Below are 14,347 nucleotides of genomic sequence, written 5' to 3' on the forward strand. Positions count from 1 at the left end.
GCCTCTCGGTCAGAGAGTGATTTTACCCAATTTGGCTTTCTCAAGTCCAAATGGGTATTGCACAAAACGGTTGATAAAAGCTCAAGTCGGGTTATTACTATCTCTTGGTTGAACCCTTTAATTGGGATTATGAATTTCTCAATTGACCAAATTTCTTGTTAGCTATGTTTTCCTAAACTAAGTCTCTCTTTCTCAAGTAGAGACTAAGTCAAATAGGCATGAACTAAATGTTTGCAACAATTAATTCAACGAATTAAAGCATGTACAAGGCTAAATAATAAACACTCAACCATAAACAAGCACTAAATCAAACATTAATAAGGTTTACACACTAGGGTTGAGTCACAACCCTAGTAAAAGTCTAGCTACTCATGCTTGAAATTAAAGAAATAGAAGAAGAGATGCTAATTAAACTCATGTTGTAAATTCAAAATGACAAAATCTATATTAAAATAACTCAAAAGATGAAAAACTACTAAAAAAAGTAAGGAGAAATGGCTATTGTAGTTGCTGATGTCAAAAGTTGACCTAAAAATATGAAACTTGTCTATTTATACAGGGCTGGAAATTTTGGACAAAAATACCCTTTCGAAAGTTCTGCGGTCGCATAATTCCATGAGCGGTTTGCACTTTTCTTCAACTTGACAGGATTGGAACTCTACAGCTGCTTAATTCTGGACTGCAGCCTCACTGCACTCTTTCTGTGGTCTGCAGATTTGTAACTGCGGCCGCACCTTGCTTTTCTGTGGTCCATACAATGGTAACTGCGGCCGCATAGCTCTTCTTCTGCAGCCGCACAATAATTGTGTGGTCCGCACTTTTGATGGTCTTCAAATGCAGACTCTCTGAACTTTTCTCCTGACCCGATTTCTGCGGTCGCACAATTCATGTGCGAACCACACTTTGCAACTTTTTCTGTTGGCCTTTCCTTCATACTCTGCGTCCGTAGATGATATTCTGCGGTCTGCACTTCTGAGGTTTTGTGTCTTTTGTGTCCTTGAGTTCAGATTACTTCTTTGGATTTCATCTCGGAAGTTCACTTTCCAATATCTATGCAATTAAGCACATTTTATCAGTTTTCGGGAACGCAATTGAACGCTTTTAGACTAAAACAAAAGCTAAAAGGTGCTAATAAGTAGTCAAAATACCCACTTATCAACTGGCAGGCTTCTACGCTGTCAAGCTTCTCAAAAAGGGGTGCACATGTCACTTTAGGCAAATCCCATATCGGAATGAGAGGAAAGTGAAGAATTTTATAAGACATAACACAAGTTCACATGGTACAAGTGTTTTTGGGGTTCGGGGTGGCGTAGCCCAAAAAATCCGTGCGGACCTAGGCCCAAAGCGGATAATATATGTCATGGGCTTGGGCCGTGACAAGACTAGCAGCCTGCAGGCTAAATGGTGCAACATCTGTTTGGTGGGAATGCCTACATGACACAAGATGTCGTGAATGAAAGGATCGAGTTCATACTTAGTATTGAACAAAGTAATTGATCAAGAGTCAACTTTTGGCCCCATATTATGGGCAATATTGCAATATCAAAGGCGAAGTCAAGCTAACAAAATATGTGCGTGATTTTACTACTGAATTCACGAGATATGTTGAACACAAAACTATGATAGAGTATGATAGCCAACAAGTAGCTAGATATATTTATGGGTTAAAGCCCGCAATCCAAGGCAGGATTGGTTTACAGATGTTGGAAAAGGTCGTCAAGCACAAAATACATCGTTAAAGGCAAAGATAACAATGCAAGAGAAGGTACACAGATGTTGGACTAGGTTGAATCATTATTCGTCAACATCAACGACCATTGATAAGATACACACTCGCCTACAATTTCCAGGAACAAGCAGAAAAATCTTTTCAATGATAAAGATGCTGGAGAAAGCCAGTTAGTGAAACGCAAAAGCAAACATAGACGAACCGATATGCCAGGCCGACCATAGAAAAATGCTATCAACGTCATCAAATCGGACATAATTAAAGTGATTGTCCATAAAGAAAGGAAATCAATATAATAGAGCGATGAGAATACACATAAGATCGTGAAGAGAGAGATGAGCTAATATGTAGGCCTAATGGTGACCGTAATGATGAGGATTTTGATGAAGGGCAAATGTATGTCGTCTGAAATATGATGCTGGTGCCCAAAAAAGAAGAGATGATTCAGCACCACCAACTCCTCCGCACCAGGTGTATAATCAGTAATATTTGTAACTTGATAGATAATGGTGATAATCAAGAGAATATATGAAAAAATATTGCTAAGAAGCTGCAGTTACCAGTGAAAAAACATCCAAATCACTATAGGATTGGATTCGGATGGATCAAATCTGTAAGAAATATCCAAGTGATAGAAAGATGCAAGTTCCTTTCTCAATTGGAAAGTACACAAATAAAGTGTACTGTGACTTGGTCGACATGGACGCCTGTCATCTATTATTTGGTAGGTCATGGCAGTTTGACAAAGATGCTCACTATTTTGGACGAAAGAATATATACAAATTAGAAGCAATTGGAATAAGGGTGACCTTAGCTTGGTTCCGATGAATAAGATCAATGAGCCCATAACAACAACATACCCAGTATTATCCCACGCCGTGGAGTCTGGGAGGAGTAGCGTGTACGCGGACCTTACCCCTACCTTGTGAGGATAGAGAAGTTGTTCCAATAAGATCACTGAGAACCAGTTCCTAATGATCTGAGGCAGTTGTTGGAGGAGTTCAAGGACATTATTCCTGGAGATATCTAGCACCATATTGATCCCAAGGAAAGTTTATCAAATCTACCATACTACTGAACGAGTCCAAATGAGAACCAGATTTTAAGAGGCCAAGTTGAAGAGTTATTAAAGCAAGGGCATATATGAGAGAGCATGAGTCAAGATTTAACGAGGAGATGAATGAGAGACAATTTTCAAGACAGGTGATGGATTGTATGAGTGGCTAGTCATGCTTTTTGGCTTAACTAACGGCCCAAGTACTTTTAGGTGACTTGTGAACCATATATCCTATAGCTATTTATTAGGAAGTTTATTGTAGTATACTTTGATGATATCTTGATTTATTTAAACTCGAGAAGATCATATTTTGTAATTAAGGGAGGCATTAATGATCTTACAGACGAACAAGCTTTATACTAACCTCAAGAAGTGCAGCTTTATGACCTCATATTTATTGTTCTTGGGGTTCATGATCAGTGTTGATAGTATTCGAGTGTGTGCTATTAAGGAGTGGCTTGTACCCAAAATAGTAAGCGAACTGCATAGTTTTCACGGGTTAGCAACGTTCTACCGTCGATTTATTCACTATTTCAGTAAGATCGTGGCTCCCATTACCGATCTCTTGAAGAAAGGAAAATTTCAGTGGAATGAAGATGCAGACAGATGTTTTATATTATCAAGGAAAATGTGACTACTGCTCTAATCTTAGCTTTGCCAAGTTTTCACAAAGTTTCCGAAATGGGGTGTGATGCAAGTGAAGTAGGCATTGTAGTAGTGTTATCACAAGAAAAGCAACACTAGATTTTTTCTACAAGAATTTTAGTGACGCGCGACCGAAGTGGTCTGCTTATTACGGGTAAAGAGTTTGTTCTCTCTAATGATCATCAAGCTTTAGAATACATTGGCAATTGGTCAAGACATGCATGATGCATGCTAGATGGATCACTTTTGTGGGGAAGTTTCCTTATCGATTTTGACACTAGTCCGGAGTATATAACAAAGTTGTCGACGAGTGGCATTGATGTTTGAAATCGTTGGCTTTGATTTTTTGAAAGATGATTACGAGAATGAATTAAAAGGATCTTGGAGGAATCTAGGGAAAATGTCAGCTTACGCAAGCTGGAAAAGTTGTCTTCCTCTCATCTCCTTGCATGAGTAAGTTATTAGAGATTTACATGTCGGATGCATAGATAGACAGACACCTTTGGAGAGACAAGATAATTGATGCAGTACAAGAAAGGTGACATGTCAGTAAATTGGTGAAAAGATATTATACATGTCAAACTGCAAAAGGTCAAACTCAAAATACTCGCCTTTTCATTCCTTTACTAATCCATGAGCATGTTCGGAAGGATTTAATTCTGGACTTTGTACTTGAATTACCGCGGACATAACGAGGTAAGGATTTTATTTTTATTATGGTAGATCGTTTCTCGAAAATATCCCATTTTAATCCTGGTAGGAAGACCATAGATGCTTCTAATGTTGTTAGGCTATTATTTAAAGAGATTGTTCGCCTGCATGAAATTCCTAAGCTAATCATTTCTGATGTGGATACTCGATTAATAAATTATTTATGGATTTTCCTATGAAAAATATTTGATACATTAATGAAGACTAGCAGTACTGCTCACTCAAAGATGGATGGCCAGACCAAAGTTCTTAATCGAACTTTGGGCAATTTGATTCGCAGTATATATGGAGACAAGTTTAAACAATGGGATTTTGCATTATCCCAAGCTGATTTTTGCCTACAGTAGTGATGTTCATAGTGCAACGGGGAAGTCACTATTTTCCATTGTCCCGTTTGCCCTGACGTCGGAATAATTATTATAATACGATGATAGCACGTGATTAGCAAGAAATTCTTTGCTCTCCTCCAATGTCCATGACATGTCTTAGACTAGCTTAAGCTTCTACAGGTTCCAGGATCGAGCATAACTGCAACTCACATGGTCAAACAAGTGAAGTGCAGGATATTCAAGCAGAAGTAAAAACTTGAAGAAACTAATGTTAAGTACAAGGCGGTTACTCATAAAACTATCTAGTACCAGACCTTGAAGAAGGAAATGATGTTTTGGCATTTTTGTGAAAGAAAAGGTTTTCAATTGTTACTTGTTGTCGCACCTCCTTTTTCTACGTCGAAAGGGGTATAAGGAAGTTTTTCTAATTAAAGTGACAATAATCGAAACGAGATTATTTATTCAAATTCAGAATCGTCACTTGGGATAATTTATGGTGTCCCAAGTCACCGGTTTAAAATCCTGAATCGAGGAAGTTGACTCTTATTTATGATCTGCGAACACAGAAATCTGGGTAAGGAATTCTGTTAACCCGGGAGAAGGTGTTAGGCATTTCCGGGTTCCGTGGTTTTAGCACGGTTGCTTTAATCATACTTGGCTCAATTAAATTGTCTAATTACTTATTTAAGAACCTATGTGCATTTACCTCTTTTAATTAAGAAATTATCCTAAAACGAGTAACGCGTACGTGTACTCATTTTATTTGGCGCGTCAAGAATCATGTGACGCGTACGTGTCCACAATTAATCACGCTTTATTAATATTAAGAAAGTTTGGTCGAAGTTGCGCGAACGCATACCCCGATTTTGTTTAGAATTAAAATTATGTCACGCGAACGTGTACACAATCGCGATAATTTATTAATTAAGGGCGAGCATAAAGCATTCTGAAGCACACTGCTACGAAAATAGGCTTCAAGTTCCAACTGGCTTTAGCAAACATGAAACACTATGATAGATATTATTACACATAATTTCTAAAATACTCCATGAACTTCAAGCAAGTGATATACGAACTATTGAGAGACACTAACATTTATATACCAACTTGATGTAGACAAATTCTTAAGGAATCGTTAGTTAAGAATACAGAGAACCAGAAATGAAATCCCATAACGAGAAGAACTGCCTCAGACTTAGGAAAATATTTACCGGAATCTCACACCAAAAGAATACCATAACGCAACAGACCACTCGGCGACGGCGAGATTGGAAGAATGATTGGACTAAACTTCACGAAAAATTGATCCAGCAGCTTATATTTAGATGCCTAAAATAATCTTAACTATTCCAACAAAATTCAGATGATAGAAAAACTAGGAAGAATGAGCCAGCATCACATTTAAAATCACTAAAAAAATAGAGTTATAACAAAGAGAAGGAGAAGAGTATGGACCTTTTATAACTTTGAGAACATCAAAAATCTTCCAATTGATTTAGAAGAAGAATATATCGATGAGGTTGAAAATGAACAGACCCGTCACCCAGACAGAAATCTCAAACCGGTGACGACCTCGACAGAACCGCGAATCTCTCCGGGAACCTCAGACTACGATCTCAACTCCATTGGTTCAACGCTGTAGCTGCTGATGCACCACCAACGTGTGCTAAGGCAGTAGCAGCAGTAGGTATCGAGAGAAAAGAAGAAGCCAATGAGTGAAAGGATCGACGAAGCTCGAAAATGTGGTGCGTGGCTGATTTCCGGCGTTCTTTGTGTGTGTGTTTGTTTATATGGGTGTGTATTGCGGCTGAAGGTTCCGAAAATGAGAGGGGGGATTCATTTCTTGTCTTAGGAGATTCAAGAGTAGCTTGCCGTCGGTGATGAAATCCGGCAGCAGCAGTAACGGTGGGAAATCGCGGAGCTTCATTTGGGTGGTGGACTGCTGCTTTTTTGGGGTCAGGGAGATGGGTTACGCTGATGTTCTCTTGCTCCTTAAGAACATGTGAAGGCACCTCTATATCTCTATTAGGTTGCCGATCTTCAGGGGTTCTTCTTTGACTGCTCTCTCAAGGTTAGAGATGATAGCCTTTTTTTTTTTTTGTTTTTGTGTCTAGATGATGATCAAACGGCTGATTTTAGGGTCTAGGGTTCTTTTCTCGAGGTTAGGAAGATGAAACGCTTCTCTTTTTTGCGAAACGAAGAATTTAAATACTAAACTAAGTATTTAAATAAAATATGTAAAAAGTCAAAAATTACATGCTTACGCTAAAGAAATATGGTCCTTATCGCATCCTAAAAAAAATCAATGACAATGCTTATGTTGTCAATTTGCCGGACACTTTTAGAACTTTTAATGTAGCTGACATTACCATCCAACTAAGGAACCACTATCACTATGTCCGGAAGTGGTAGTTAACTCGAGGATGAGTTTTTTTTCCAGAGAAGGGGATAATTGATGCAGAACATCAGGCAAGGAATCAGATCCAATGACTTAGAGAATTTCCAATTGAAATTTAGAAAAATTCGTTCTTGATTATAATTTTGATTGGAAGGATTTTGTACCTTTTTGACATTTGATTTCCATAATGAAAAGATTCTAGTACTTAAGGTGGCCTATAAATAGCCCTTTTAGAACCACCCATTGTAAATCAATTAGCAGTAAATAACAATTATCTCCTTTAGATTGAATACTTGGTTTTTTCTTTGTTCAACCTTTGCCGTGAACAAGCTTTCTCTGATATTCATCTAATTGTTTTCTTGTTGAATAAAAAATAAACTTAATTACTTTGGTATGATTCCGATGTTTAAAAAACCTACTTAATTGAATTGGGTTCTTTCTTAGGGGGAAACCAACCCAACTGAACCATGAACATCCCATCCCTACTTACAGTTATACGAGCTCATATGTTAATTAAGCAAGGAAAAAAGTGCACCTATATATGTTGGGAACCAACCAATTTCAAATGAAATCCTAACTCAACCAAACCCCAAGTCACTGCTTGGAATTGACGAGCATAAGCTTAAGAAAGTTGAGTTGATTTTATCTTGTACTTGTGCATTTGGTTTAAATGTTGCCAGAAGTCCAATACCTTTCATCCACAGATCGATATATAAAGGGGAACAGCATTAGATTAGTTAGATCTAATAATATGCATGGAAAAGAATATAAAAAATTAATTAAAAAAAAAAAGGAAGAAGAGATTCCAATCACTACCCTGTCACAAAAGTTGCAAGAAAAAATGAGACTTAAATAACGGACTGAAGGTTTCAGAAGAAATCCACAAACGAATAGCGTGTACATTTCTTTGCATGACCAACAAAAGCAAAGACAGAGGGCAAGCTTATGTAGTAGCATTTGATAAATAAAACTCTAGGTGCTAATGTTCAATAATCATGTTAAGTATCGCTTAATGCCAGCTTTCTGCTCAGAAGTAAGCTTGCTGGGGAACTTGATGTTAAACTTCACTCGCAAGTTCCCTTTTTTGCTAGGTTCCTTAGGAATGGGCATACCTTCTCCTTTGATAACTTCTTCATAATTTGGACTAATGATGGAATTAATCGGTATGGTTAGATTCCGACCATCGAGCGTTGTTATTTGAGCAGTATATCCAGTAAGAGCCTCTACCAGGGAGATCTTCTGGGTGACAACGAGATCATTGCCATCTCTCTTGAAGACACTATGCGGCTTCTCATCGATTATGAAGACAAGGTCCGAGGGAATTATGCCTCGTTGCTCGTTTCCTTTCTCTGGAAATGTTATCTTAGTCCCCTTCTTCCATCCTGGTTTGATATCAATTGTCAGAATTTCCTCGGTTGTACTGGGTCGCCTGTGCACGCAACAAAACTATGAGAAGAATAAATAATTTTATCAGAGTTGAATGGATCCATAAATGATCGTCCAAAATAATCCTCAACATGACGGAAAATGGCCAAATATAACTCAACATTAAACACCAAAACATGAAGCGCAACCAGCACGAATCCAAGGACCTGTTGCGTTTCCCGAGAGAGGCATAAAGCACTTTGCAATGTGAGATCCAAAACTTCAGGTTGACTGGGTTGAAAAGTAAGAGAAGCAGAAGAGAATTGACAAATTTTCAAATAGATTTAATGCACTAGTTCTCTAGATAATGCCATAAGAGTAGCAATCTGGTGCCATGAACTATTTTAGTTTAGAATGAGTAGGTAACACACTCCCATACAAAATAGAAATATAGTGGAATCAAAATGTTCCAAACTGACCACACAGAATTTGCAGATGACTTATTATACCTAGCTGCATTGCATAAATTGGGAAGATAGCTAGTTTTCGGTAGTTTAAATATCTTAAGCACGTATGTTTCCGCCTCAACTATTTTCCTAAAAGAAAAGATTGTTCCAATTGTTTCATAAACTACTAAAGCACACCACAGGAAAAGAAATAATAATAAATAAATAAATGAATAAAGAGCCAAAGTTCTCCCCAAACTACAATCAACACTATCACCTATGTAAAACTAAAGCTTCACGGCCTGCATTTCCATTTATAAATCATGAAAACAATGAAAGATCTCGGAAAAAAGTAAAAATTAACCTACTTGTAGAAACAGCAGAGTCTATTGACATGAATAACCACGACTAGGATAAGTCTAGCTAACAATCTAAGTTGCTTGGACTCTTCACTTTCGGTGCCGCACCTATGTCGACACGACATGGTTGGGCGCGTGGGTATGGGATCCGTGGCGGATTTGGTTAATCGTTTTTGGGTACTTTGACCAAAATCGACAAAGAAATCCGAGACAGATACAATGATTTCTTAAATCAACACAAAGCTAGGGTGGAATTGAGAACAAAAGAGAAACTTTTGTACTCTCAAGCACCATGTAAGTTTTTCACATAATGTCTCATAATTTAGCATCTTTTTCTAACTCTTAAGATATTTCAACTATTTTTAGTCGAAACCCCACACACGTATCCATACCTGGAAACCCACAATCTTAATATTTAGATCATGAAGTATCCGACCTCTAAATCCAATCCCGTATCCTGAACCCGAGCAACTTAGCTAACAACAGCAACCAATATCAATTCACCAAAGTAGTCATTTTGCACACCCAGAATGTGCTAATTTCAACTCAAAGCAAAATTAGCAACTTAACATCAAGCTTCAAAGTGACAATATATATGTTATAGTTATACTATTTATATCATCAAAATAAAATGACACTATATATGTTTACCAATCCAAAGAAAAGTGAAAAGTTTATATTTTCTTCCGAAATCAATATCCTATTTGGAACTTGCCCTACACCAATCAGTTCCTTGCAGGGGAAAATAAAAAAGACTGACTGATTACGCAACTAGAGGTACTACGTAATTGAATACTGACAACATATCAAACTTGACATGCCTGTGTACTCAATTAGTATGAAGTAGAGGAATCTCTACCTGCCCAAAGTCATAACCAGCTTTTCAATCTTCACTAAATTGGGTTCAAAGGAAGATGCAAAGCTCTTAATTGCTTACCCACAAAAAAAAAAAGGTAGAGGTAAAGCTCCTACATCTTAGAATACAATCATACCAAAGTGCCAAACATAAGCGAGGAATGGGGCAAAAGCAAATGGAGAAGACAAATAGTATCAGCAACCAACTTTTTAACCCCTGGGCACATGCGGCATAACCTTTCTAGGTAAAATGCAATCTCAGAAATCACACAGTCATCAACTATTTTCAATAGTAAATTCTACTCGATGCTAGCAATAACTAATTAAGTGGGACGCATATATAGTCAAATCATAAGGGTCCTTCCCTAAAATGATGCTTTATATCAGCGCTTCTTGCACACTCTTGGGCTGGTTAATCAGCATATCCTCATTGAGACAGTGATCATTTATCCTCCTTCTGGTGCAAACAGTGAGGTCAGTTACTCAACACCACCAATGGTACTAACACATGATACCATAGACCATTCTAACAAGAAATGCGAACACTAAAAAGAATAGTGTCTCTTTTCATTTTTGTACAGAAGGGTTTCAAACTTTGTAATTATCCAGGCACTAGCTTTGTGCCAGGTTTCTAATTTTGTACTATAATACACCATTTTACCTGTTCAGAAAACAAAAAGGGGTATCTTTTTTCTTAGATCATAGTCAGTTTATTATATCCTTTATGCTAGTTTTATAGCTAATTGTCAGGCCTAAAGAAACGAATTGGTGCATATGTCAACATTAGAACTTGCCATTACTTTGTCAATATCCATAATGCAGAAAATGAAGGAGGAAAATGAAGGAGGAAAATGAGTTTATGATGAATTTGTAGAAGCAGAAGGACAGACTGTTGCAGCTTCAACTAATTCAAGCCTTGAAATAGCAGCTTTTTCTTGTTTTAGAGAAAAACATAACATAATTTACGAAGGCACTCAATTCATCCAACTCATTGAGTAGCTTCCACTCAGATCATGCCATTGTAAAAACAAAAAATGATAAATACTCAATAATTGTCACTCCATGGAAATTTAACATTTTGTATGAATCAATCAGCTAGACCTCAATCAGATTAGATAGGATCATACCACAAAAAATCTCTCTTTTTAAGTTAACTTTGTGCATGAATGAATCAACAACCACCGCCAACATGCCATCTCCAGAAGATACACCCTCGATTGTGACGACCTCTAAAAGATATGCCCCAATTCTTTATATTCATTACCACTCTAGTCAAGTTAATTTTATACCAGCACTGAAAAATTTGTCATATAGATGATCTCTAGATCTCGCTCTTACCCTTGCACAAACTACTAGCTCGACTCCCGGCAACACCAATCTAAAACTTGAGGATGGTAGTGTACGGCCCAGGTTGCACACACGTTGACTATTCCGACGGGTACCATTGCGCGGACTCTTCTTTAGCCGCCGAACCCGTGTCGTATCGACAATGGTACTGGTAAGCATGTGGGAATCGTACCGGGTGTGGTCAATTGGGATCAGGTACGTTGACCACAATCCATGGACAAATTTGAGGGAAAATGAAAGATTGAAGTTTAGCTGTTGCATGCTAGTGCGTATAGTGCCTACAACTTGAGAAATTCTCAAAATACAAACAACAACAAACCCACTGTAACCCAGTGGGATCTGGGGAGGATAGTGTGTTCGCAGACCTCACCCCTACTCTGTGAAGATAGAGAGGGAGAAATTCTCAAAATGAAAGATTGAATTATTGGTTGCACTCCACAACCTATGAGTTTTTCCACATAATATTTCTCATAATTTAGGATATTTTTATAGATCTATTTCCAGATTTTTGAATTTTTAGCTGAATCCCCACATCCGTAGTCGTACCTGGATCTGTATCCCCGAATCTTAAAATTTAGATTATCAAGGATCGACCTCTAGAACCCACCCTATATCTAAGCAACATAGCCTGCTACATCCCACTAGCACACATACCAGATAACTCTACCCACCAAGGCTTAGGCAGTGGATGATAAGAAATCACTTATACTATTTTTGTCTCCGCTACACCAACCTAAAACAATTTATTCAAGAAAAAGGAAAAAAAGTAGAGATCTTTTTTTATCACTGAGGGCAGATATAATCTTAAAAACTCACCCAGTAGCATCAGTAACTTCTCTGGATATCTTCATCTTCTTGGTGGTTCCTTTATACAAATCCTCCAAACTACAAGGCAGCGTCCGCTCAATCGGAGCAGCCTTTCGTGGAACATTACTTGATGCACCTTCACCGGCAGCATTCCTGAAAGAAGTGAAAATATCTTCACCAAACATACCCCTAGGAAAACTTGAACCACCTGCCCTTCCACCACCCATATCTCCCATTCCACCACCAAACGGGCTCGAAAACCCGAAAAATTCACTGAATATATCATCAGCACTACGTGGGTTAAACCGGAACGACCCGTGACCCGCCCCACCATCTGATGTGCCTGGGTATCCACCGGCACCTGGTGGTGGCACCTGCCCTTTTAACCCCTCTTCTCCGTATTGATCATACACTGCCCTCTTCTGTGGATCACTCAACACCTGCATTCAACATCAAAATTCATCTGAATACAAAATTTAGGAAAATAATTTGGAAAGCTAAAATCGAACTCATTAATTGGGGTTATTGGGCATGCAAATACATTGTAGGCTACAGAATTTTCTTTTTTCAAAATTAACTACAAACTTAGAAAATAAAAATAAATGGACCCCAAGAAAATTCAGAGATCTATATCTTCTTTTTTTCAAAAAGTAACTACAAATTTAGGAAATACTTGTCGAATACATGAAAATTGGAATAATTGGTACAAAAATTATTTTTTCCAGAATTAACAGAAAATTTAGTAAATAATTGGGAAAATTGGGGGAAGTGCAATGTAATTACATACATCGTAGGCTTCAGAGATTTGTTTGAATTTGGCTTCAGCATCTTTTTTGTTGTTAGGGTTCTTATCAGGGTGCCATTTCATGGCGAGCTTGCGATACGCTTTTTTGAGGTCGTCTTCTTTGGCGTTGCGGTCCACCTGAAGTACTTTGTAGTAGTCCACACCCATGCTTTTCTTCTTTTCCGACGAGGCTCCGGCGATCCTGCGTGGACGGAGTTTTTTGCCTTTCCTTTCTGAGCGAAGTACCAGAGGAAATTAATTATTAATCCAAGTTGGGATTTTAACTATTGGGCCGGATGGTAAATGGGTCTCCAGGCCCAATTATTTGTCCTTTATTGGGCTGGCCTGCAGAGCCCAAAGGTCATTTACTTTTGGGAATTTTTTCGTTCCTATATAAATATGTTCATAGTTTGCATATTACCATTCATGCTAATAGTATTTCTACAAAATATAGATAATGCATTAAATAAGGAATTATTGTAGCTGTAGGATTCCTTATTTAGGCGCGCTAAAATTGAAAAATTAAATATTCTTCCAGATCTTCCACAACGCAAATCACGCACATTCATAATTATCGTCGGCTTGTTTCAAATTTTCCATACTCTATTTTTGCGATACACTCTGCTTCAACCTTTTTCTGATTTCACAAATCAAAAACGTCTAAATCTTCTACAATTATTCTGCAACAAACCAATTATGTACAAAATCCCGAATTATGCTAATGGGAATTGGGATAGCTATAAGAGATTTAGAGAATTTCAAGTCGATGGAATTGTAGTCAATGAGGATGCGAGTTATAGTCTATTGATTTCTATAATAGCACAGCAATTAATGATCGATACATCCGAAAAAATTATAGAAATCAAATACATTTTCAACGAGCATTGTCCTCCAATGAAAATTAGGAACGACATGGGTGTTCGTGTATACATGGAGATGAAAAAGAAAAATAAAAACTTAGGATCATATCCGCTATGTATAACTATTTGCGATTTCAATATGGAATTGAGTATCACCAATGAGAACACAGCTGCAGGTGTGTGATGTTAATTTTTCTATAAAATTCTGGTTGTATGTCAATGTACTATACTTTATCTACATTTTATCTACAAATAAACTGCATGTCAAAGTAAATATATATCAGTATGGATTTTCATAATATCTACAAAATTTCTACATTTATTCTACAATAAAACTACATATCATTTGACAAATTAATATGAAATACAGAATTTCAACCTTTCTACAAAATTTATACAAAATGTTCATAACAGTATTTATATTTATTTTCATGCAGGTTCGTCTGGAACACTGAAGTTACTTGATATGCCAACATCTCCCGTTATAGAGGAATATGAAAGTATAATAATAACAGATAGTACACCAAGTTCTGCTAAAGTAGGACAAGTATACCAAGACAAGAAAACAATTGCAATTGCAATGGAGCACTATTCTGTCATGCACAAGTTCCAATTCTTGGTTAAAAGATCTAGTGCTAGAAGGTATGAACATATG

At 37.4% G+C, this 14,347-nt stretch overlaps 1 protein-coding gene and 1 long non-coding RNA gene across 2 annotated transcripts; both read right to left on the minus strand.

The window, feature by feature from the left end:
* Positions 1-278: 278 nt before the first annotated feature.
* On the minus strand, positions 279-6,720 carry LOC104227756 (uncharacterized). The gene is made up of 2 exons (XR_711181.2): positions 5,927-6,720; positions 279-1,050 (listed from the first exon to the last, which is right to left on the minus strand). It is a non-coding gene; the product is annotated as an uncharacterized lncRNA (long non-coding RNA).
* A 978-nt stretch (positions 6,721-7,698) lies between these two features.
* On the minus strand, positions 7,699-13,086 carry LOC104227757 (uncharacterized). The gene is made up of 3 exons (XM_009780073.2): positions 12,836-13,086; positions 12,058-12,488; positions 7,699-8,298 (listed from the first exon to the last, which is right to left on the minus strand). Exons 1-3 carry the CDS (start codon positions 12,998-13,000, stop codon positions 7,863-7,865), a joined length of 1,032 nt encoding a protein of 343 aa, XP_009778375.1. The 5' UTR covers positions 13,001-13,086; the 3' UTR covers positions 7,699-7,862.
* Positions 13,087-14,347: the final 1,261 nt, after the last annotated feature.

The sequence above is a fragment of the Nicotiana sylvestris genome, chromosome 7 (assembly GCF_000393655.2).
Source record: "Nicotiana sylvestris chromosome 7, ASM39365v2, whole genome shotgun sequence".
In the NCBI taxonomy this organism is placed as follows: Eukaryota; Viridiplantae; Streptophyta; class Magnoliopsida; order Solanales; family Solanaceae; genus Nicotiana; species Nicotiana sylvestris.

What these genes read in the sequence shown, in the direction of transcription:
- LOC104227757 (XM_009780073.2), bottom strand. Translation starts at nt 13,000, where the DNA reads ATGGGTGTGGACTACTACAAAGTACTTCAGGTGGACCGCAACGCCAAA. An exon ending in AAATCTCTGAAGCCTACGAT is followed by an intron (nt 12,489 to 12,835) that starts GTATGTAATTAC and finishes TGTTGAATGCAG; the next exon opens with GTGTTGAGTGATCCACAGAA. An exon ending in GAAGTTACTGATGCTACTGG is followed by an intron (nt 8,299 to 12,057) that starts GTGAGTTTTTAA and finishes TTGCGTGCACAG; the next exon opens with GCGACCCAGTACAACCGAGG.